The 25753-nt window shown below is 34.9% G+C and overlaps 1 protein-coding gene across 8 annotated transcripts in view; it reads left to right on the forward strand.

Annotated features, from left to right (window-relative positions):
• Nucleotides 1-25753, forward strand: part of POT1 (protection of telomeres 1) — a 107956-nt gene that overhangs the window by 11938 nt on the left and 70265 nt on the right. For 7 of the 8 annotated variants that reach the window (XR_008390067.1, XM_053657091.1, XM_053657094.1 and 4 more), the window contains exons 5-7: nt 8347-8454; nt 9125-9172; nt 10817-10931. Coding sequence is in view for 7 of the 8 variants with exons in the window: in XM_053657091.1 (XP_053513066.1) it covers nt 8347-8454; nt 9125-9172; nt 10817-10931 (271 nt within the window). In the remaining variant the exon portion in view is untranslated. The remainder of the gene's footprint in view (nt 1-8346; nt 8455-9124; nt 9173-10816; nt 10932-25753) is intronic. The other variant, XM_053657095.1, reaches the window with a different exon arrangement.

Consider the following 25753-nt stretch of genomic DNA (forward strand, 5'->3'; position numbering starts at 1 on the left):
AAAATCCTGAACATTAATTTCTCCTATTTTTCTCCATTAAGTAAATATTTAAATGAAAACAGCTGCACTTGGTTATTACCTGTCCCCTCTAAATTTTGTTAACCTGGTTTAGCATATGTGTCTAATATTCATTCATTTGACACTTTGAAATGCATTGCTTAGGAAATTACTGTAACTTTTAGGAGAAAATATATCAGCATATTCTGAAATATATTCTCTCAAAAATATTTTTTAAAAACCATTCAAATTCTATATTCTAAATTATTTAGGGAACTATTTTGGCAGATTACTGACATAGCAAAAAATAAAAATTATAGTGAAGTGGTTGCCTCCAAAAGTCAGCTTTAATCACAGAATTCTTTTTTGTTGCTGTTATAGTCAAATGAGCATATAAATATGTGGATTGTTCAGAAATGTATGGTAATATTTGGGACATTCTGGTTTTCTCACATCAGAATACTGGTACTTCTCTTAAAAAAGCAAGCTTGAACACCAGCTTGTAATCCCTTAAAATTTTTTTCTTTTCATTTATCAACTGATGGGATTCTGGAGGTCAGTAGAGTATCTAGTAATTGCTGAATGGGTTTGGCATTTATCCAGGGAGGTGTATTACCTTTGTGATAGGTAACAGTGCTAGATCTGAAGAGTGTATCCAGGACTGATGCTCAACCATTATGTACAGGTGTATGACTCTATGGGTTGTTAAAATTTTCAAGTAATTCTGTAGACAGTGGCAAATATCTATTGTTTGGAGCTTTTGAAAACTTCGCCATTTCAGCCAGTGGGCCTTGATGTGAGGAAGCACTGTACTCCCCCCACCCCCTGCCTGCTTCCCTGCCTGGCACCTCCTCTTCCAGATGTCCTGAAGGTAACCATTTTAAGCCAAAGTTTCTTAATCGCTTAAAGTGGAGAAACTACTTTGTCTCCATACATACACTCTTCTTCTGTCTCGGGGAAATGTAGTAGACTAGTTTGAATTAGGTCTTGAATATATTTGGCTTAGATTTTGTTCTTGTGTGGTCATCGTTCTGAGACCATTCAAGCAATAGAGAAGGGTGTACCCAGAAAAGCAGAAGCTGTCCCACCCCTCCTGCATGCTGTCCCGTTGCCCAGTCCTGCTGTTAGACAGAACGACTACATTTTGTGTATCCTTTCAGCTTTTATAAATATATGTAAAATGTATGCTCGTGTGTATATGCATATACACATATATAAACTTGTATTATGTACATTTTTTACCAATTTATAAATTGCTTTTATTCACAACATATCTTGGAGAACTTAAATGAGGATTTTAAAAATAAATACATGGTTCTGAGCATTAGGGATCTGTTTGCTCATATTTTAAATACATTTACATCTTTATCCTTTGAGTCTAATTACTAAATTTTCATTTGAGAAACAATATAAAAGGTAATAACATAATGCATTCACAAAACATACAGTGCATCTGCAAACTATGTACACTATATTAGCTGTTAGGATTTTACCTGGCATGTAAAAGTTGTTTCTGTTAAAAATTTTAAAATAGATACTCTGTAAAATAAAATGGAACTATACTGGCTAATTAGTACTTGTCATGTAATAGAGGATGTTAATAGTGGTAAGTCAGGATTTCTCCTTTTTAAAACACAATGTTTCACAATTTACTTTAAATTCTGAGTTTAAAATCCGAAAATGCTGTTGATCATTTGGGAGGTTCTAAATAGGTTATTTAGGCTATTTCCTTTAGAGTTTATGATGTTAAGGTTAAAGATTGTTGTAAATCAATGGTAAAACATTTTGCATAAAACAATGAATTTTTTATTCTGATTTCTGCACCTTTACTTGTTACGTGTGTGTTCCCTTAAAGTTAGCTCTGTATTTGAATATAGCAAAAATCCTAAAACATTGAAAATAAATTTTAACAATTTAAATTTTTGCTTTACTGAACTAATGATACATTTTGCTGGAACACCCATGTTCTAATTGAACCTCCCTCAATATAAGGTGTTTTTTTTTTCAGTTTTAGCTTTCATTTAAGTAAGTTTTAACATTTAATACATGGATATAAAATATGAGGAAAGATTTTTCCAAAGTATTTTGAAAGTTTTAAAAAATACTTTGTCACGGGACTGTCAGGTTAGATACTTATTCATTCATTTTTCTCATCCCTGTAAGATTTGGCTCTGAAAGCAGAAGTAGAGTAGTGACCATCTTGGAAGTCAGCAGATCTAGATTCTTTTCTTGGTCTATGACTGATTAGCTGCATTCAACTGTAAGCTATTCATTTATCCTCTCTGGCCTCTATTTTCTGAAAAATGAAGGTCCTTTTCAATTTGCACAATGCTCAGGTGCTATGAGGTAAGTTTTGTAGTGGTTGTATAGCTTATTTTATCTATGATTTAGTGAAGGTATTCTCTCTCTGCATTTATACTTATATCCATGTGGTTAGTAATTCATTTGCTTGTCTAAACATTGGTTGAATGTTTTCTGCCTTTTACACTAAACGTCAGAGGCCTCTTAACTGAATAAGAGAGTTACAGACCTCGCCACTGTGGAAGTGTTCAGTGGAGATGAATGGAATTAAATACTGTTAGGAAATTATTTTATCCAGATGTAATGTGTAACTAAGAAGACTAAATAGCAGAATGGGAAAAGTAGCAGAAAGAATGAGCCCAGAGGTACTGGAAGAGCGGGCCAGGAAGAAAGAACAGCATATTTAGAGGCTCCGAGTTAGATCCTGGAATGCTAAAGATTGTGAGAAGGTGGGATTCCAGAGTCAGTCACACTTTGTGGCTGGGAAGGTGGGTGGGTATCAGATTATATAATGGTTTGTAGGCCATTTTGGTTTTGATATTACGTCTTCCAGTTATGTCCTGTTGTTACATGATCTAAAAAAATGCTAATCACATAACACATTTTTTTACATTAGAGAAACATATTCTGTCAATCATTACACTGTCAGTGGTGTCAGATTTCTGTACCTTTTTTCTCTTTAACAGTGTTTTCAAATATGATAACCTAGAATGATTTGCAAAGTCAATTTAGTAAAAATTGCTCAGTGTGTATTAAATTCAGATCAGTGTTTTTCTTTTTGGATTATTGTTTCATATTGTCTGTGCCATTTTCCTGCTCATTAATGGTAACAACATGAGAATTTTTAGTATATTGTCTGTTAAGAATTAGCAAATGAATACACTGGTCTTGTGATTTACATTTTTGTTATTTACCTATTTGTTTTTTTTATTTTCCCTGATGATTGTATTCTTCACTAGGAGATACTAGCATGTAAAAACCATGTTTATTAATGTTTTAATAAATTGCCTGATTTTTTTGCCTTTTACTTGTTGATTTTTCAAGAGTACTCATTTATGTTAAAAAGACTTACACTGCTTTTATTCATTTTCTCTGAGATTGGTTTGCTGTAGAAATACTCCTGTTGACTAAACTAAACGGAAAAATTTTTTAAATGTTTTAAATATATTTTATTGATTATGCTGTTACAGTTGTCCCATTTTCCCCCCTTTATTCCACTCCGCCCTGCAAATCCCCGCCCACCCACATATCCCTGCCCACCCAACATTCCCCTGCTTTAGTTCATGTCCATGGGCCATACATACAAGTTCTTTGGCTTCTACATTTCCTATAGTATTCTTAACCTCCCCCTGTCTATTTTCTACCTACCATTTATGCTACTTATTCTCTGTACCTTTTCCCCCTCTCTTTGCTTCCCACTCCCCTCTTGATAACCCTCCATGTGATCTTTTCTATGGTTCCACTCCTGATCTAGCTGTCCTCTTAGTTTGCTTTTGTTTTAGGTGTGGTTGTTAATAACTGTGAGTTTGCTGTCATTTTACTGTTCATATTTTTTATCTTCTTTTTCATAGGTGAATCCCTTTAACATTTCATATAAGGGCTTAGTGATGATGAACTCCTTTAACTTGATCTTATCTTAGAAGCAGTTTATCTGCCCTTCCATTCTAAATGATAGCTTCACTGGATAGAGTAATCTTGGATGTAGGTCCTTGCCTTTCATGACTTGGAATACTTCTTTCCAGCCCCTTCTTGCCTGCAAGGTCTCTTTTGAGAAATCATCTGATAGTCCTGTGGGAACTCCTTTGTAGGTAACTGTCTTTTCTCTTGCTGCTTCTAAGATTCTCTCCTTATATTTAATCTTGGCAAATGTAATTATGATGTGCCATGGTGTGTTCCTCCTTGGGTCCAACTGGAGACTCTCTGAACTTCCTGGACTTCCTGGAAATCTATTTCCTTTGCCAAATTGTGGAAGTTCTCCATTATTTGTTCAAATAAGTTTTCAGTTTGTTACTATTCCTCTTCTCCTTCTGCTATCCCTATGATTTGGTTGTTGGAATATTTAGAGATGTCCTGGAGGTTCCTAAGCCTCTCCTCATTTTTTTGAATTCTTGTTTCTTCATTCTTTTCTGGTTGAATGTTTCTTCTTTCTGATTCATACCATTGATTTGAGTCCGAGTTTCCTTCCTTTCAATTTTGGTTCCCTGTACATTATCCTTTATTTCACTTAGTATAGCCTTCATTTTTTCTTGTATTTTGCACCCATACTCAGCCATTTCTGTAGGCATCCTGATTACCAGTGTTTTGAACTGTGCATCTGATAGGTTGGTTATCTATTTGTCACTTAGTTGTCTTTGCTGTGGAGCTTTGATATGGTCTTTTGTTTGGGCTTTTTTTTTTTTTTTTGGTCTTACTGCTCCTGTTACATAGTAACACATAGTAAGGGGCAGAGCCTTAGGTGTTCACCAGTGTTCTCTGCTCGATTTCAGTCATTTCCTCTACCCCCCTGCCACTACCCACAAGCAAATTGGGTCCTTCTGGTGCTGATTCCAGTGTGGATGGGTTTGTGTACGTTCTAGGACCCTGTGGGCCTCTCCAAGGAATTCTCCTGGGAGGCTGGGAGTTTCTTCTGCTGGCGCCTCAACCCCCACAGATGTTTTCAATCAGAGAACCTGGGTTGCGTAGTCCATCCTGGTCCGCAGTTGTTCCTCCCAGTTTATCTGCATGGGAATGTGGGACCGCCCCCTCCACCAGCCGCCTCTGCTACTTTGCCCTTGCCACGAGTCCTCTCTGCCCAGCTGCTTGTCTCCACTCCTCCTCCAGTCTGGATGAATGTTTCTTCTTTAACTACTTGGTTGTCAGACTTCCATACCATTCAATTTTCCATCCGTTCTGGTTGTTTTTTGTTTTTAAGTTGTTGTCCTGCTTGTGGTTGTTCATAATGGACTTTTTGGCCAATTCAGTACTTTCTTGTAGCACAATATTCTTCTCAGGCTTGTTTCCTAATTTTCTTTTTTTGGCAGATTGAGAAAACATCTGTTATAGCAGAATATACTTTTAGCATTGAATTATGTAATTCATATTCTTGTTTTAATTGCTTGAGTGTGCTTCCTCAGAAGTTTAGAATTTAGAATAATACATATTAAATCTAACTTTTAATTAACTCCAGTGAGTGTTTATGAAACTAATACTGCCTATTGTGTGAGGGGGACCCCCAAAGCCTCAGTTATCTCAGGAAGTTGGGTCCTTTGTACTACAGGCTTCTCCCGCTAGATGAGTGTTCTAGGAACCCATCTGTATTAGTGCATCAGCTGGCGTTGTTGTGAGAAGCTGCGTTTGGCTTCAGTGAATCTTTTTTGAAGACTCTTTCAACATGTTTGCCTATTTCATGATGGGTGGTTTGTGAGGGCACCTGCCCATACCCACACTGAGTTTTCAGCAGTTTGTGACCCAAAATGGCATGACCCCAATGCCCCATCTTCCCTATTTACCCAGTTTTGCCCCAAACAGTGTTTTTTTGTTTTCTTGGGTGAAAAATGTTCTCAAAGGGAAATGTTTGGCCAATGTGAAAAAGGTGAAACAAACAAAAATGGCAGAAACACTAAAAGGCATAAAAATAGATGAGTTCAAAAACTCTTTCGAGTAGTGGAAAAACATCTCGATAGGTGTATTGCATCAAATGGAGTGTGCTGTAAAGGTGACTGAAGTTCAAACATGTGGGAATAAATACACAATTTTTATAAATAAGTTCTTTTGGGGGGTCCCCCTCATATATTTATCTTTCTTATCCTCTGTGAATTAATTGAAAAGCCTTTATGATTTGTAAATTCATGGGAACTGAATACAGAGCCATTTTTCCTCTCTCTTGTTTAGATCTGTACGTCACTGTTACCAGTGTTAAGTTCTTTATTCAACAAGATATCTGTTGAGCATGGACTATGAACAGAACAGAAGAAGCCTCTGCCAGTCCCTTAAATGGGATATACAGATAGACATTATTCTTAGTCACAAGGATCTTAGAGATTAAGGGCATTAAAAACATCAAGAAAAGTTTTTAAATAACACAAAGCAAAAAATATCAAAATGCTACATAGGAGATTTCACAGGAAAAAAAATATTTTGGGGGGAAAGGGACAAAAATCTAGACTTCACAAGGAAGAAGCAGTTATAGTCCAGTCTTTAAACAGATAGATAGGGTCAGATATGTGCAAAAGAACAGAATACTATTTATTATTAGTGCGGCCTCAGAATAAGCAAAGCATCTATGTGGAAAAGCAGCAGGCACGTAAGAGAATCTGATGTGTATAGTGTGGAATGGAAGTATGTGGAGCTGGAACAGGTACACTTGGTTGGGGAGACCACTGAGGGACTTCACTGCAGTGTGTTTATGTGTGGTCAAATTAAGTTCATTTTTATAAGTACAGCATTTTTCTTACGAATGCTGATGCTTGGCTTTTCGTGATTTATTCCCTTTACTTAAAATGTTTTCCCCATCATAAAAGAAATATTTACTCCGAAAAGGTTTAGATTATAGAAAAAAAACAGAAAACTGTGCATGTGTAGTCCTAACATTTGCATATGGTGTATTTCTATGTAATATTTATGTTTAAGATATTTTTAAGTAAAATAGGCAATAACATGAGGTAAGTTAATCTTTTGTGTGCTTTTAAGAGAATTTAAGACTAATAAGCCAGTGACTCACCTACTTCTATTTATCTTCTTGTGTTACTCTGATTAAACAAGTTTTAATTTTTGACTAAAATCCTAAGTTTTCATTTAAATCAGAGCATACTAGTCTACATAAATTGAAAGCATTACCTATTTTTCAGTTTGTAAAAGTAATTCCAGAAGCAGTCTTACTGTTTACAAGTAAGATTGCATTAAAATTGTCTAAAACATGGTAGAAACATAGAGAAGTAACATTTTCTCCCATCTGATTGTAAAGAGTTGTGGTTATTAACTGTTATCAGCACAGACACAATTGTGTGGGCAGTCTCGCCTGAAGAAGAAAATGCAGAAATTGTCAGAGCTAAAATACCTGGTTAGGGCCAGGGATTTTGGAAAGGCAACGTACAATCCTTCCGTTGACTCACAGCCTGTTTATGGAAGGCCTGCTGTGTGCCAACGCTGTAAATACAAAGCAGACCCCTGTCTTCAAGGTGCTCACAGCCTAGTTGATGGATCTAAATAGTGAATCCTGGGAATTGACACCAGGCCCTTATATGTGCAAAACTAAAGTGTTCTGTGCAGAAGACTTCTACTTGGAAGAGGTTAAGATTATTGAAAGAAGCTGCCTAAAGCCCAGGAATTTTTATGCATTTTAAGATTTGGGTGGTAATGTTAGAAGAGTAAGATAACTAATATATATATATATATATATATATATATATATATATATATATATATATATAATTCATATATGTATATTAGCAAGACAGAACTCATTGAGTATGTAGGTATTTGGAAAGGAGATTTAACAATAGAACAAGATAGGAGTAATTGGAGAATAGCTTCTTACTACTATTATAAGCCTATGTAGGAGGGAAAATCTCTGTTCTTATTAGTTTGTAAGTGGAAATTTCTTATTTATATCTCATACCCTGAATTTATGACCACATATATTAACTCTGTAATAATGTGGAGTTGATGTCTTTCTCAATGTAGTCTCTCAACTCTGAGATTGTTTCATTTAAATTACATTCTTAATACTGTTGAATCATCTGTTTTCCCTTCATTGTGTTTATTTGTGCAACCTTATTGACATAAATTGAGATAAAGATTGATTTTTGAAGTTCTACTAAATTAAAAACTTTTTTTCAAGTGATCTAGTTAATGTTTTCCTGATCCCTGAAGTGGGACATTATACCTGTCTGTGAGTTTGGAGGAGGTGGTAGGCTCAGCCTTTTATTCAGAAAGCACTAAACAAGTTTAGGCTAACCAGTTTTTCACTTAGTAGGAATGATTTCTGTTTTTAAATAATAAAAAATAAGGATTTGCATGTTTTTCACAATTAGAGATATTTTGGCAATGAAAACTTTTTTTTAAATTCAGGACACCGTTGCAGTGGCTGGATTTATTGTTTTGTCTTCGTCTACAAGCAGAGATGGTGAACATTGCTTAGTTTTGAAAGCATTTGAGGACTGCGGCTCAACCGTTTATGTAAGTGTATAACTTTTAGTCTCTACTCATGTTATGGTTTTAATGAGCTAAGTTGATGAAATAGAAGTAGTATTTCTGTAAATCTGCAGCAAACTATTTTGTCTGACTCCAGGTAGAAAGAAAAATTTATTGCTGAACATTTTAAAATTCCACAGACACTCCAGACCTAATCTTACTCTTTCCAGTTATACCACCAGCCTCTTTTGATGATCTGATTTCACTTGAAATTGATCAGGTATTCCTTTTTTAGGTTAAACTCATATCCTATTTTATTTGCTCTGAAGGTGCTCACCCTCTTTCTCTTTATCTTTTCCCTCCTCCATTCTAAGCCTGCATCCCCAACACACACATTTGGAGGCTACCCATTGGAGGAAGGCTGTCAGGTAGACTTGGGTCAAGCCCTGCGCTTAATGCCAACGTCTGCCTGTTTTTTCCCAGCATGCACAAGGGCTTTATTGGGCTAGGGGTATCCTACGATATTGAAATTAATGAATTAGACTGAAGCTTAGCTGAGATAACTTTGAACATGTCATTCTTAATTGTAAGCCATAAATTCTAATGAGTCTGAATATTATATGTAGTAATATGTGTAGTTCATTGCAATTAAAGGTCTGTAATCACATTGGAAGTCATTTGTATACAAATAAGCCCTTTCTTTTTTTTTTTCCAGGTCTATATTAAATCTGTAATGTATTTTTCAACAGAGTCAATGTCTTTGGTAAGATTACATATAGTATAATTTAGAATATGTACATACCCCTGCACATATACACACATGTAGATACACACATATAGTATATGTACATTCAATCCACTTTATAGTCTGATTTCGAAATGGTGTCAGTACAATGGGAAAACATAATCTCTACTTCCTGATAACTGATATTACATTCAAGTTATGTATTTATCTAGTAATTAATGTCTGGCTATTCTGTTGCCTGCAATATCTGCTGATATTTTGTGTAAGGCATAAACTAAAAAGTTTTCTTATGTAAAGACATTGTGATTTCTACTACTTTTAAACCTCAGGCAAATGTATTTCTTTTGTTTTTATCTGCTTGTATTTAAACAGGTTATTATGTGTTGAATAATGTGATTATAAGTAATTTATTATCCTTGTCACACATTTTGCTTTTTATCATTTTGTAAAATTGTGTTATAGCAATAGGAGGATTCTCATTTTTACAGATGCACTTCTTGTAGCTGAGTGAAACTAGAAAGAAGCTAATATATTGGTACAGTTTAAAATTCATGTCCTGCCCTGTTCTTAAACCTTTAGTTTCTAATGGACAAAGAGAGCCCAGAGATTATGTTTCTAGTTGCCAATAACTACTGATAATAAATTTTAAATTCTTAATAATTCTGTAATGGTATAATTTGAATTTATAATTTAAAGAAAGTATAGCCAATTAAAAGTTTAATGCACTTAAAAAAAGCGAACCCCAGATATTAACATTTCTCAGAATTGTTATAAATAAGTCAGCTTCAAATATTTGATACATCCATGAACTCATAAATAAGGCAGAAGTAAACAAAGGAGCCTCTAGCCCTAATGAAAATGGTTAAAAAGTCCAGGTATTCTGGACTATTAGAGTGTAACTTAGCTTCTGTGCACACACATACTGGCTTATTTACATGCAGAGCTAAATTATAGTTAAAAAGCTGTTTGTTGGCCACTAATTAACAAGTACATTACTTGAATGACTGTAATGGTTATGGATGGACCTTGAGCTGTGCTGGCCTTCCTCATGTGTCTTTACATCAGGGAGGTACTTGTTAAGATAATATGTTGGGAGGGCAATGGGAACAGATGTCTGAACCTTTTTATGGATTATTTGACTAATATGCAGATATATCCTTGTGAATCACTTTCTTTTCCAAAATCATATTCAGTTATTTCAGAAGTTTTTTTCTCTTATTACCATTCTTAATGTCTTTATACTATTTGTAATCAAAACCTGGTTTTATTTATGCCTAAAAAAAGTCTTCATAGCAGTACTGGAAAAAAAAATATCTCTGAAGTTCTGAAATATTACTTAAGGTTAAACCCAGAACCAAAATCTCTTAAATGTCATTTTTTTTTAGAATTGTCTACAAATTATCCCATTATTTGGTATAAAGCTATTTATACCAAATACCATTTAGTATAGCTTTATACCAAAAAATGGTATAAAGCTATTTTTTGCAAAGTTAATCCTAATGGTTTATATACCTTTTAAGTCATGTATTTCTTTTTTGAAGATTTCAGCCTCTTTTTAGGCACTTAAAAGGAAAAAAATGCTGTTAGCTGACTCATCTTTGATCATAACGTAATTCTAAAATGTAAACACTTGATATCGATATAGTCACTGTCTTTCTTCAGGTTCCATCAGCCCGTTACGTGTATACTCCCCTGAGTGAACTCAAGGCCGGCATGGTTGTCAATGTCTACGGTGTCGTGAAGTTCTTTAAGCCTCCATATTTAAGCAAAGGGACTGGTGAGTATTAAAGTTGTCCAGGATTTTAATGGACTGCAGCTGCCTTATTGGTTTCAGGAACACAGTTCTTCAGTGCCCTGTTTTAGAAGTTTAATTCTGATTTACAGTTGCCAACAAACACTCATTCGTATATTTTTGTTATTTTTATTTATCAAGCAAGTATGGTCTTTGGATTCTAAAAATAAATGAAGAAAAGGATGCTAAACAGCAACATGACAACAATGAAAGTATAAAAAAAGTCTAGAAAACATCAATATATAGACAAACACAGAATACTATTATACCATAGCAGTGATATGTAAATCACTGTTAATTCTGGCCTGGAATTTAAAAGACAAAAATACACAAAGTACCTGTAAACATAATGGATACACAATATAAAAATATATAAATTGTGGTATCAATGTAAAGTGTATATGTGGAACAATAAAAGTGTAGAGTGTATGTGCTAGAAGTTTATTTTTTATCAGCTTAAGATAGATTGTTATAGCTGTGAGAGGTTTTATGTAAACTCCCTGGTAACCACAAAGAAAATACCTGTAGGGAGCACACAAAAGAAAATAAAGGAATCAGGCAAAACACAAGAAAAGGCTATAACAGAGGAATCAAGGGACAAAAGAACTGCAAGACAAACAGTAAACAATTTCATCGTCAATAGTAAGTCCTTCTCTATCAATAATTACTTTGAATATAAAAGGATAAACTACCCTGTCAAAAGACATACTATTTTATATGTATGTGAACTTTTAAACAGGCTAACATAAAAGAATGACTCAAAAAACATGAATTTCAGTTTTCTGAGAATTAATAGGCATTATACTTTCACCTTGGTTTAATTCAGTTCAGCTATATTTAGTATCATTACTATACTTAACATCATGTATAAAATGCATTGTTTTATGTGCCATTCAGAAGAGAAGAGCACTTCCAATGAAGCCGTGCCTCGCTGTCAGTTGTAAGCGGCAGGCGTGGTTTAGAGATGTGAAGTGAAAAATGTGCAGCCGTGGTGTTGCTGAAATACCGTCTTTAGCTACTGCATGCCAAAAGCTGTGGCTCCTGTGGGGAACGCTAAGGTGTCCTCATCCAATTCATATTTTGAAAATATTTTATTTACTAAATTATACATATGCAAATTTTATTGCAGAGTGAACTTTAAGTCTACTCTTTAGTGGGGTGGCTGGGGGTGGTTTTATTTTCATGTGGTCAGACAGTTTTGTTAATGTGCAATGTGGAGGTTTAGTCCTTGTGAAAATGGCCCTATGAAGCTTATTCATACAAGACGAGAAGTTTGATGTAGGTGGTAACTGAGTCTGAAGACCACAAAGGGATGTCATATTGAAAACCCTTATGATTTCTGTTTTAGAAGAAAGAGAAACACTAAACATGTATCAGGTTTGACTGTGTCAGGTTGAAGCAGATAATTTTTTGTTTAAATATATAATTCTCACATTCTTTCATTTGACTTTTTTCCCCAAGTCCACATTCCCTGCAGTCCCATCATACCATTCAACATACATTTTTTCATATTTTCATTTTAGTATTTTCTTTTCAGTATCAGAAATTATCCCTCCTAAATCTTACTTGTGCCTATTCTGGGAATTCACTATGAAGATGTGCTCACAGTGATTCTCTTCCATTTGCAAGTGTTACCTGGCTGGCTGTAATTGGCCTACCAAATTCAGGAATAAGCCTCATTGCTGGTAATAATATTCATTTCCATCTTGGTAAATTTCAGCAAATATATTATTTTTAAAAATAATAAAATGATAGTAATATAAAATGAAATTATAGCTGTTTTTAAAACATTAACAACAATACTCATTTTAAGTTACTAGCATAATAATTTCCTTTGACATGTTAAATTATTTATATATATTGAAAGAATTGGGGAACTATAATATTTTTATATAGTCATCATTATCTTACATGTCTGTGAGATATGTTTAGTTGGATCCAGCCCCTTAATTAAAAAAAAGAACAGTAGTAGTAAGCTATCTGTTATGACAAAGATGTCTCTCTGTTTCTTCTGAAATACTAAATTAAAATGTCATCATTTTTATCTGAATATATTCATTGAAACTCTTAAAATGTATGTTAAGGTACAGTAAGATGTCTTTACTACTAGCAAGATTGTAAAAGTTTTAAAACTGTCTACCTTATAACTTTAGTTACATTTTTATTTCTGTTGATACAACCCACCCTTCAACAAGCTGCCAGTAAGTCAGACAAATAGCATGGGTTTTTGTGTTCAGGAGAGCATCAGCTTCACTGGTATCACCACTGAGAACTACCAGAAGAAATGTGCAGGAGCAACCCACAACTGTACCTCTTTTCTGCTGTATAAGGCAGCATTATTTTGTAAAGGCATATCTAAATATTATGTATAGGTGTACATAACTACTTAAGTGGAGGAAAATTATCTTTATGCCACTCAAATTTAGATGGATGGAAAAAGTTTATTCTATATTATTAGCTAGAATTTTATTAAAATTTACAAATGTTAGATTTAATCTAGTGTAGGCAATTGGGTGCAATTTAACATCCTTCTTGACAAGTTTTTTCTAAAGACCTTTCTCTCATCCTTAGTAATAATGATCACATATGACCTGTGGCATAATGCTTTATTCCGAAGCTTTGTATTCAGTCTTGGAGGAGTTGTAGAGTTTATTTTTGCAGAACTCTGTCAGTCCTGTTGTGATAAAATTCATTATGAAAACAGAATTTCTCAAAGATTGTACAAACAGCATATGTGAAAAGGTCATTGTATTATTAAAAATGATTTTGATGCCCTGACCAATGTGGCTCATTTGGTCAGGCGTGCTTCCAGTTAGAGCGCACCCCAGGGTTGCCGGGTCAGCTCCCAGTCGGAGTGTGTATGAGAGGCAACCAGTCGATGTTTCTGTCCTTCTTTTCCCCCCTCCTTCCCCTCTCTCTAAAAATAAATAAATAAAATATTTTAGAAGAATTGATTTTGATAATGAACCATCTGGGGTACAGTATACTATGGCTTTCATACAGGAAGGCAAGGTCATTGCTGCTTTCTAGGATTTTGAGATTTTATAACAGTTTTCTTCTTTGAAAGCCTCACATTTACTTCTCCTTTAGAGAGCTGTCCAGGTAGGGTTAGATGTGTAGTCTTTGCCTTACATGGATATCAATGATCATTTTTTCTTAAATAACACACAAAGAAGTTTAATTTTGGCTTTGTCTCAGGTTTTAAGAATCAGCTTAATATTTTCTTAAACTTGAGGCACATTTACTTTTTTCTTATCATCTGTTCCTGCTAAATAAGATAAATGTGTGCAGGCCATAAACATTTCCAGGTTCATTGCTAGTATAGCATTCACGCTTGCTTGATCAGTACCATAACGCCTGCTTGCTCTGTGAGCAGGTGGGAAGAGAAAAGGTAGCCTTGTTTGTGCTTGATCTCCAGTCAGACTGTGGTTCTTGAACGTCTCCCATTTTGAACAGTTCAGTTCTCCACCAAGCTGGTCCTGGGAAGAAATGTCTGGGCTGTCCAGCAGGATTGCTGGTGCCCGTATGACCACTCATGTGTCAGCCAACAAGCAAAACAAATTTGGTTTTTGAAAAAGTCATATCTCAAACAGCCTTGAAAGTATTAAGTTGAGAACCGAAGTTCTACTATATTTGAGTTCAAAGAAAGGGAGAGAATAGTCAGCATATCATCATTTCATATCATCATTTTTTACTGTTTACCTCTCCTTTTTGTTCTTTTCCCAAATTTTGAGGCCCCAGAGGTGTGAGACTTTTTGTCCCACATAATGTGGCACATCACCTGTGGCTCCCCACCTTACCTCAGCAACGCTCCTTTTTCCTAAATTATTTGTCTTTCCTACCCTACATCCCATTAAAACTCTTTGTTTCGGGAAAGCAGTTTGATTAAACCTGAGCAGTTTGGAATGTTTTGGTGTTTCTACAAGGAGACCTTTGCTGTTCATTATCTTATAAAAGGGTATCTTCTGTTTTAGCCATTTACTGATCATTGTAATCAAATTTCTTAAGACTACTATACAACACATTGGACTTAAGTAGCCCTAGTGACATACTTGCCTATGCACAAATGCCTTGCTTACTTTTGGTTTCTTGATTTTGGGTCTTGTTCATGATGTTCTCTTTTTCTAGACTGTTTTATTTCTTCTATACTAAGTGGCAATTTTTCAGAACTCAGAACAGATATTTCTTTAAAGCAGTGATTCTTGATTCAGGGTGATTTTGCCCCCCAGAATATATTTCACAATGTCTGAAGAGATTTTAATCACCACAGCTGGGGTGCCATAACTATAATCCAATCGGTAGAGACCAGATATGTTGCTTCGTATTTTATGGCACATACGACAACCCCTCTCCCCAACACTGGATTATCCAGCTCAGTATGTCAGCACTGCCGAAGCTGAGCAATCCTGCTCTAAAGCATACTTTATTCACCCTGCCCCATCCCAGCCTGCCTCTGTTCCCCCCGTGCTCTCCAGGTACCTGTTATTGCACTGGGCACACAGTGATTTAATTACCCACGTGACAGTAGCTTCTCTCCCTGCTACAGTATCTAGCATAATCCTTAGTATTATATATCAGGTCTTCAATATTTAATGTGAAAACAAATGATCATTTATCTGTTTTTAGAGTTATTGGATAACTCTAAAATTTGGAAAATTTAAAGAAAGACTTAAAATAATGTTACACGAGAAATTATAAATTTATCTTTTACTGCTTTATTTCTTCCTAAGATTTTGGAAAGAAGGTCTGTATTTTAGGGCGCAGGTATTCCATCTTTCTTAGGAAACAAGTTTAATAAACGGAACATTCTGCTGATTGAATCACATTAATCTTTACAAATAAATTTGTGATAAATTCAGGAACAAAATAAATCTACTGTTTGAACTTTGTATCATTATAACTTTTTACTTCTACATTCAAAGAAATAGGGCATACTGAAATTTGAATTATACTATCTATAAGCTATTAGTTAAGGGAGAAATGATCTTATGTATGTGTATTTAAACTATTTATGTTTAAGTTATATATATATATGTATATATACACATATATACATATACATACATATTTCCAGCATGTGGCATTTATTCATTCATCCTTCAGTCAGTCATGCATTCCTGCACTCAGTCATTTAACCACCATTCACTAGTATTAGTTGAGTTCCTCTTCTCTCCCCAGTGGAAATAGAGGCCCTGGAAAATTAATGGTGAGCGAAACCTAGCCGTTGTCATTTGCTGTCATGTAGTGGTGGAGACATCAGTCAGTAATCACATAAAAACAAATTTCAGTTGCAACTGAAAAATTCTGTGAAGCAGATGTATGTGGCTCAGGTAATTCCACAGTAAAGTTTGAATCACTTGGTGATGTCACATGTGTTGTGTGTCTCAGAGAAGACAAAAATTGCCATAGGGAGGTCAAAGGGGGACGATTACTTGTTGTGGGAAGCTGAAAAGGCATTGGATAGAAGGGACTTTCTGAATGTGTGAGGCCTTGAATATTACATGTAATTATATCTTACTTGTAAGAGTATTTTTAATGTATTATTTAATTTTCACAAAAACCTTCTGTATTAGATTTTTATAGCTATTCCCATTTTACAGTGGAAAAAATGAAAAACAGGATTTAAGGGGATTGTTTAATGTCACAAAAGTGACAGAGCTAGGATTTGACTTGAAAAAATTCGGGCAGTGTAGTGTATTAAGAAAGCATATATATATATACACACACACACACACATATATGTATACATACATATATAGACATATATATGTACATATATATATATACAGCACACTGCAGAATTTATACAAGGAATTTGAACTTCATTTTGTCTGAAATGTAAAGCGCTTACAGAATAATTGTGGAGAATATATTTGGAGAGATAGATAAGCATCAAATTCCGTTCAGTCTCATTCTTAGCTAAGTCCCTAGGGTTTTACTGTGTACACATAGGCAATACCTGGAGACGCTCTGAGAGAAGAGTGAAAGACTGCGGGAAAACAGCCTTGTGGAGGGAGGACAGTGTTGTAGAAAGAAGCGATGGGGATAAAGGAACACTCTTACATCATGACAGTAACCAGATTTTAAAAAAGGGGGGACCTAAATTTGGGCTGTGACACTGAGAAAGACAAGCCCTGGATGGTGTTGCTCAGTGGATTGAGCTCCAGCCTGGGAACCTAAGGGTCACTGGTTTGTTTCCCAATCAGGGCACATGTCTGGGTTGTAGGCGGGGTCACCAACAAGGAACACGTGAGAGGCAACCACACATTGATGTTTCTCTCCCTTTCCTTCTCCTTCCCTTCTCCTCTCTCTAAAAATAGATAAATAAAATCTTTTTAAAAAGAAAGAGAAAGGTAATTGTAAAATAAGGTATGGGAGTACAATCAATGGAAGTTAGCAACTGATTGGGTCTGCCTATCTAATAAGATACTGTATGGCTTAATTTATGTTTATGAAATTATTGGGAAATTTTTGAAATCCTTGATGGGTCTATATAAATATAATACTAATCCAGGCCAACCATACTGAAGTTCTGCTAAAAATGTTATTAATTGTCCTTTTACCATAATAGGTATAATCTCTGGGAGATTTAACCTGTTAATACTTTTAAACCGTAGAAGTCTCTGAACTCATGAAGAAGACTTTGTCTATGAGGGACCAATTTCATTCCCATCTCCAGCTAGTGATATTTTTTAAAATATAAAATTAAGAATAAAAGGAGTTTAGACACATGACATGGTACTAAACTAAAGTTGTGTTTACCCTTTTGTTCTGTGAAATTTGTTTTGCCTGTATTCTTCACAGTCATGACCCTCTAAATATTTTAGCTCGTATTTACTAAATTCTGTTATGTCTTTTACAGTGATTGTTGTTTATGCGTTATAGGATACCCTAAGCGTGATGTATGATATAGTATCTTCTAAGATATACCAACAACATCTCAGTGCTGAAATTTGGATGGCTGATGCTAACTGATTAAAGCAAAAAGAGTGAATTTTATTTTGATGCACGGGGAAGGCATAAATAAACAACACTGTACCCAAAAGTCTTCATTCTGTTTGCAGTCAGTTTTCCCTCCCATCCCCAGCCCTAGGCAACCATTAATTTGCTTTCGGTCTCTGCGTCTTTCTGGACAATTCATATAGAAGACATGGAACATGTGGTCTTTGCTTCTGGCTTCTTTAACATAGTATATGGTTTTGAGGTTCACTCATGTTATAGCTGGTATCAATTTTTATTATTAAATATCAGTATACTTGTATAGGTATTGAAAAATGTATTCTTATTTGGTTTCCCTTATTTTAAATACAAATTTTGTGAAGATAGAGACTTCATAATTAGTCTTCATAATTCCAGAATAATATTTATGGAGTCATGGAATACCTATCTCTGTACTACCTACCTATTTATTTAATTTATCTCTCCCTCTGTGTAAGTGTGTATATATGGATATATATTATAGTATTTGTGCTTTCTTCTCTTTGCAGCTTTCGTGATCTTTGAAATACAATAAAAACATGAAGGGAAATTATGTAACCTCACACCAGCATAATAAAGGGAGTGCTGTTATATTGTCTTATATGTTTCCTTATAAAGAAGACAAGATGTTATCATATAATATGGCCTTGATTCAGTGATTTGCCTTCAAAGCTTTTATTTGCATATTTCAATAATAAATTTTTATATAAATGGAAAACTGTAGCTGAAATACTGATTACTTAATAACAGTGCTGTAGTAGATAAAAAGAAGATGAAGCAGCTTTCATGGAGGTGTTTTTTGTGGATTATATAATTTATACATGGATGCTTCTTTGACTAAAGACCTTGCTTAGATGTACTACCAGCTTTTTCTTACAATAAAACTCTAAGGGAATTTACACTTAATCATATCGAGGAAATTAGGTAAATTGCTCAAGATTGCAGAACATGTGCTTAATTTATCAGTTGTTGACTTTTCCATATTCATATCAAGTTACAGAAGGAATTACTTAAGCCTTAAAGTAGTTCAATACTTTGTCACCAGTTTAAATATGAAGTGTCACTAATTCATTAAAGTGGTTAAAGTTAGTACTTTATCAAAACTTTGAATATATTTTTAGAGATTATGAACTCTAGGTGAAGTAAGGACACTGATTTATTAAAGGCCTCTTTACTGTCCCTACTTTTTCTCGTGATGATAGCTGTCAAGAAAATAGACTACCAGATTACCTTCTTAGCTTTTTAACTTTATTATTAAAATATCAAGTTGTAAGTTGTCTCTAATTTCACAAGGTTTTTTTTGTATTTGGGAATAGCTAAATAAAAAATGAGTCATGGGAAATAAATATTTTCACTTTTGTGTAGTCATTGAAGGATTATTTATGTATGTATGGAGGTATTTGGGGGAACACTTCACTTCTTAGAGTAGTTCAGTAAAACATATTTCGGTAGTTTGCCCTTTTATTTACAGTGTTTGTTAAAATGGATAGCTGGTTTTCCAGTCATGTCATGAATCTAATTCTAATTGAAAGAACCCAAAAGCTATTTAATATTTTGTTTAGATTATTGCTTGTCTTTGTTGTTTTTGAAAGCAAGTTATTAGACATTTTTAAAATGACATTCATTTCTTGAATCTGAGTTTGTTTCCTTTTTTAGAAGTATATGCATACTTAAATACAATACAGAGTATGTAAAATGCTACTTTATTTTGAAATTCATTATTTTATAAATAACCTAAGGCAATCCTAAGGACATCTTTGTTTAGTTATGCTATTCGAGAGAGCTTGCTTTGCAGCAGGTAGATGGTAATGTGAAGAATACAGCTAGCACAAGTCCTGTCTGGGCCTTCTGCTTAGTAATTGAATAGAACTGATGTGTGTGTGCATGCATGAGTACCTACACCGAAAATACTTAGAAAGATAGATTTAATGTACTAATAAATAAACTTCACATGAGATATTTTTATAGTTCTCGATGTTAAGGAAGTAGTTCTTTAATAATTCTGCAATTAACTATATCCATATCTTTGTATTTATTTTTTTCACAACTCAAGTACCAGTAGATACTGCGGTAGCACTAGAAGTTCTTTTATAAGAGAGGTGACATGATGGAAATGTTTGTAGTTTGATATGGAGAGAAAAAAACCTGAAGGTAGAAAAATAATTCCAGATTATAACAGCAGTCCAAAATTAGAGCCGTAAGGGGGAGAAATTAAACAAATCTGCTAACTAACTGTACAGGGGAATTTTGTAGTTCTTTAGTTTATCTTTTCATTGTGCAGTATTTCTTTCTGAGTGCAATTTATGTCCCACTTCCCTTAGTCGCCCCACTGGATGTTCGTAGTACGCATTGCTTTGATTACTGATTAAAATAGTTTAATTCATTGATGCGAAGTCATAAGCTTTGCTGTGAATAATTTTCAAAATGCTTGTTGGAAGTTTTTTTATGTAACAAAATTATAATGGTTATAGATATATTAATGTTATCATTTGACTTTATAGTATAAGTTATTTGAGGGCAAAGTTGTTTTAAAACAATAGAAATTCTACTGAAATGTGTAACTTAAATGACTCAAAAGGAGACTTTCACCTCTCTTCAAAACCTTTAATTTCCTTAGTTATATTGTAACCCCAGCTCCCCTATCTCATTTTCCCTGAATGAAAATACAAAACAAAAATTCTTTACGGTTAAAAAAAAGATTTTTAAAAAGCTGAGCTTTAGAATAGCTCAATTATTCTAGAAAAATAGAATAGAAAAAGTTGAGCTAAAATTAATTTATGAATTATAACATTTATTTTTAAAAGGTTTTATGTATTTATTTTTAAAGAGAAGGGAAGTGAGGGAGAAAGAAAGACAAATATCAATGTGCGGTTGCCTCTCACACGCCCCCCTACCGGGGACCTGACCAGCAACCCAGGCATGTGCTCTGGACTGGGAATCGAACCAGCGACCCTTTGCTTCATAAGACCCCGCTCAATCCACTGAACCACACCAGCCAGGGCTTTGAATATTTCTTTTTTTAAAGTATATTTTACTGATTATGGTATTAGAGTTGTCTTGTTTTTTTTTCCCCTTTATTCCCCTCAGCCCTGCACCTCCCTCCAACCAGCAGTCTCCCCCCCACACCTTAGTTCATGTCCACAGGTCATACATAGAAGTTCTTTGGCTTCTCCATTTCCTATACAATTCTTAACCTCCTCCTGTCTACTTTATATTTACCAATTATTCTTCTTATCCCCTGTACTTCCCCCCCATACTCTTCCTTCCCCTCCTTGTGGATAACCCTCCATGTGATCTCCATTTCTGTGATTCTGTTCCTGTTCTAGTTGTTTGCTTAGTTCGTTTTTGTTTCTGTTTTTAGGTTCAGTTGTTGATGTTATCATTTCATTATTTATATCTTTATCTTATATTTCTTAGATAAGTCCCTCGAACATTTCATATAATAAGGGCTTGGTGATGACGAACTCCTTTAACTTGACCTTATCTGGGAAGCACCTTATCTGCCCTTCAATCCTAAATAATAGCTTTGCTAGATAGAGCAATCTTGGATGTAGGTCTGTGCCTTTCATTACTTTGAATATTTCTGTCCAGCTCCTTTTTGCCTGCAAGGTTTCTTTCGAGAAATCAGCTGATGGTCTTATGGGAACTCCTTTGTAGTAAGTGTCTCCTTTTCTCTTGTGGCTTTTAAGATTCTCTCCTCTTTAATCTTGGCTAATATAATTATGATGTGCCTTGGTGTGTTCCTTCTTGGGTCCACCTTCTTTGGGACTCTCTGAGCTTCCTGGATTTCCCGGAAGTCTATTTCCTTTGCCAGATTAGAGAAGTGCACCTTCATTATTTTTTCAGATAAGTTTTCAGTTTTTTGCTCTTACTCTTCCTCTTTCCTGCTCTTGCTCTTTCTCTTGCTCTTCTGGCATTCCTATTATTTGGAAGTTGGAATGTTTAAAGTTGTCCCAGAGGTTCCTAAGCCTCACTTAATTTTTTTGAATTCTTGTTTCTTCATTCTGTTCTGGTTGATTGCTTATTTATTCCTTTTGCTATAAACTGTTGATTTGCATCCCAGTTTCCTTCCCTTCACTGTTGGTTCTCTGTGTATTTTTCTTGATCTCACTTTGCATAACCTTTACTTTTTTCTCTATTTTGCAACCATACTCAACCATTTCTGTGAGCATCCTGATTACCAGGTTTTGAACTGTGCATCTGATAGGTTTGCTATCTCTTCATTGCTTAGTTCTGTTTTTGGAGTTTTGATCTGTTCTTTCATTTGGGCCATATTTCTTTGTCTGGGTGCACTTTTTTGTTCTGAGGGGCAGAGCCTTAGGTATTGGCCAGGGTGGAGAAACCCACTTTGCTGCATTGTGACGCTGTATGTGGGGAAGGGGTCCAAGAGGGAATAATGTCACTTTGCTTGGCTCTCACCCCATTTTCAGCCACTTCCTCCACTACTCACAAGCAAATTGGGCCCTTCTGGTGCTGATTCCCCAGTGGGTGCATTTGTGTGTGTTCTAGGACCCCGTGGGTCTCTTCAATGAATTCTCCTGTGAGGCTGGGAGTTTCTCCTGCTCTCACAACCCCCCACAGGTTTTTACGTGCAGAGGTTTTGAGGCTTTATTTTCCCGTGCTAGAACCCTGGGTTGTGTGGTCTGTCTCACTGAACAGTTGTTCCTCCCAGTTTATCTGCATGCAAATGAGGTACCTCCTGGTCCTCCAGCTGCTCCCTTGCTGTACTTCCTCTCTGCCCTGACTGCCCATCCCTGCCCCTCCTACTGGTCTGGATGAAAGTTTCTTCTTTAACTGTTTGGTTTTTGGACTTCCATACATTCTGGCAGTTTTGCTAATTTTTTGTTTTTAAATTTGTTGTTGTCCTTTTGGTTGTACAAGGAGGCAAAGTGTATCTACCTATGCCTCTATCTCAGGTGGAAGTTCCCCCCCTAGAATATTTCTTATAGTTGTTTTATGCTTTGATTCTTTAAATTTGGCAATTTTAAATATTTTGCTTTTTTTTGGATAACTGTATAAGAACTTCATAGGATTATGTGTATGTTTGGATATTATCTAGTTGAAGAACAGTGAGTTAGATTTTTAGAATAGCATGATAAACCAAAAACATATTCTCTGCTTTGCAGAAGCATCATGATAAGAAAGCTCCTAATTTAGGCCACATATTTGAAAGGTTTGCCCTTCCTATGTGTTATATAAACTAGGCTAAGCATAAGATTATTGGGAGCATGTTTCAGCAATAGAATAAGAACTGCAAAGTCCAAATGAATTTCTATAAACACTAAAGTTTATAGTTTTGATCATCTAATAATAAGCAGAATTTGTACTTCAGTCTTCATCACCGTAACCATAGCTGTTCATCAGGATTTAGCATACAGCAGGCTTCTGGCAACTCCTCTCAGTTTTCCAGTGTGTATGGTACTTAGGAAAGGCAAGTACCATCATCCACAATTACCTTCTATCACTGAAAGTAAGACTCATGTACAGTTACAGATACAACACTCCAAATGGAAAAAAGAACCAAGATGAAAACTATGACTTATTTATTCATTTATTATTATCCTTGATAATACTGTTAAGCTACTTTCTTCCTTACTACTTTAGAGATAAGTTTCTGGAACCATATTTTAAATTCCGACATGGTTAATCCAAGATTTTTTGAGGATTTACTAGATCAAAAGAGTCTATAAAGTCGTTCTACTTAAAGAATTACTGTTAATACTTTATACATAAATTGTTTGATTAAAAATATAAAGCCCTATTTGTTTTTTGTCATTTTATTATAAAAATATTTAAATATACAGACTATTTGAAGGAATCTTACAATGACCGTCCATTAACAACTATCATTAGTATATCCATTAATTCATTTATTTTTTGATTCACTTCACACATCAGAGTAAACTGAAAATATCAGTCCACATCATCCCTAAATACTTCAGTATAACTATTAATAGCTTCAGTTCAAAATATACAATTCTTTGAGGAAAATATTACACACAATGAAATGTATGGTATTTTGTTCATGTTGGTTCACTTAAATCCACAATGTGTTGTACAAATTTGTGGATATATAGTTTGTCCATAATGATATATAATTAAATACTATAATGCTTTTTTAAACCCTTTAAAAATTAGAAGCTTTGATTTTTTAAATTATTTCATTAGTTCAGAATACTAACTTGTGTAGTAAATTGTAAACACATACCTATAAACTTTAGTATAAAGAAGATGGAAACTATATTAGTTGTTTTCTGATTGTCTTTGGGCTTTTGCTCTGTGAGGGGGGACTCTGAAAAACAAATTATTTATTAAAAATTGTGCATTTATTCTTACATGTTTAAACTTCAGACACCTTCAAATTACTTTCCATTTGATGCAATACAACTATCGAGATTTTTTTCCACTGCCCAAAGTAGTTTTTGAACTCATATATTTTGATGCCTTTTAGTGCTTCTGCAGTTTTTTATTTCACCTCTCACATTGGCAAAACATTTACCTTTGAGGAATTTTTCATCTGGGGACACAAAATTTGTTGCTTGGGGTAAGATCAGGTGAATAGGGAGTATGGGACACGGGTCATACCACTTTTGGTCAAAGACTGGTAAATATTCAGTAAGGTATAGGCAGGTGTGCCCATAAAACACCCATCATGAAAAGCAAACACATTGAAAGAGTGTTCCAAAAAATCACTGAAGCAGAATGTAGCCTTTCACCACAGCAGCAGCTGGTACACGGGTATGGATGGGCTCCTTGAACATTCATTCACCTAGTCGGGGAAGCCTGTACTACAAGGGGCCTGCCCTCCAGAAGATAATTTCGGGGGAGGGGTTTGGGTATCCCCATAAAGGCTTTTTAGTAAGGAAAGGTTATAAGGTTACATATGTTATCCAGGTTTTTTTCTCACCCAGTGGCTTCAAAGTTTATTTTGGTACTTAATTTTATAGTTCATGCAATTTGGGAAACATTCTTTAAGATGGTGGTTGCTTCTTGCTCATTTTCTGGGCGAGATAGGATGCCACCCCTCTTCTGATCACCTGCAGGAGGGGTAGGAGAAGTCAAGATAGCAATTAGTTTGACAAGATGAAGCATTAAAATGGGAATTTACTCTTGATTTTTTTTTTGCACTCTTGTAAATAACAAAGAGGGAGATAAAAAGGCAAAAAAGAGACGACATCTCTAACTATAGATTGTTAAAAGGGTAGGTAATGGAGAGGCAAGAACTCCCTAAAGAGAATGTCTTCAGAGAACTGTAAACTGGATTCTTGAATAGCTGTCCTCAGATGAGGCTTATGAGGCTTTAAGCTATCCAATTTTCTCAGTAATGCTCCTTTTAAAATAGCTTAATAATAACCAGTTCCTTTACTTGCAGACCTAATCTATATAAGCTTTTAAGAAAGCCCATTTTTACTGGAAGAAACACCAGTCCTGTGAAACTTTCTGTGAAAAAGTGGGAAATTCTGCATACTTAGCTCTTGAGAATGACAGTGTATTTGCACATAACCTCTGAAAACTTTCAGTAAAGGAACATGTTTGTTATTAAGATATTTTCATTTGAAAGTACTTGAACATGTGACCCTTTTTAATGCACTTGGATTCTTATTCGCTGAAACTGTTGTTCCATGGAATCAAGTTAAGGGATTGTGAACCTATTAAGGTTGATAGAGCTTTACTTTCAAGCAATTTATTATTTGTTTTTTTAAGATGACTTGCTTTTTATTGCGAACTGGAAAGAGGGAAGGGCCACTTTTTTCTTTTTTGTAATTCGTGGTAGAAATTGCAAGAGACTTTGTCTCTGGTGATCTGTACTTTATGAATTTTTATCTTCA

Source organism: Artibeus jamaicensis, unplaced genomic scaffold (genome assembly GCF_021234435.1).
Source record: "Artibeus jamaicensis isolate MK-2021 breed Jamaican fruit bat unplaced genomic scaffold, CSHL_Jam_final scaffold_3307, whole genome shotgun sequence".
Taxonomy (NCBI): domain Eukaryota; kingdom Metazoa; phylum Chordata; class Mammalia; order Chiroptera; family Phyllostomidae; genus Artibeus; species Artibeus jamaicensis.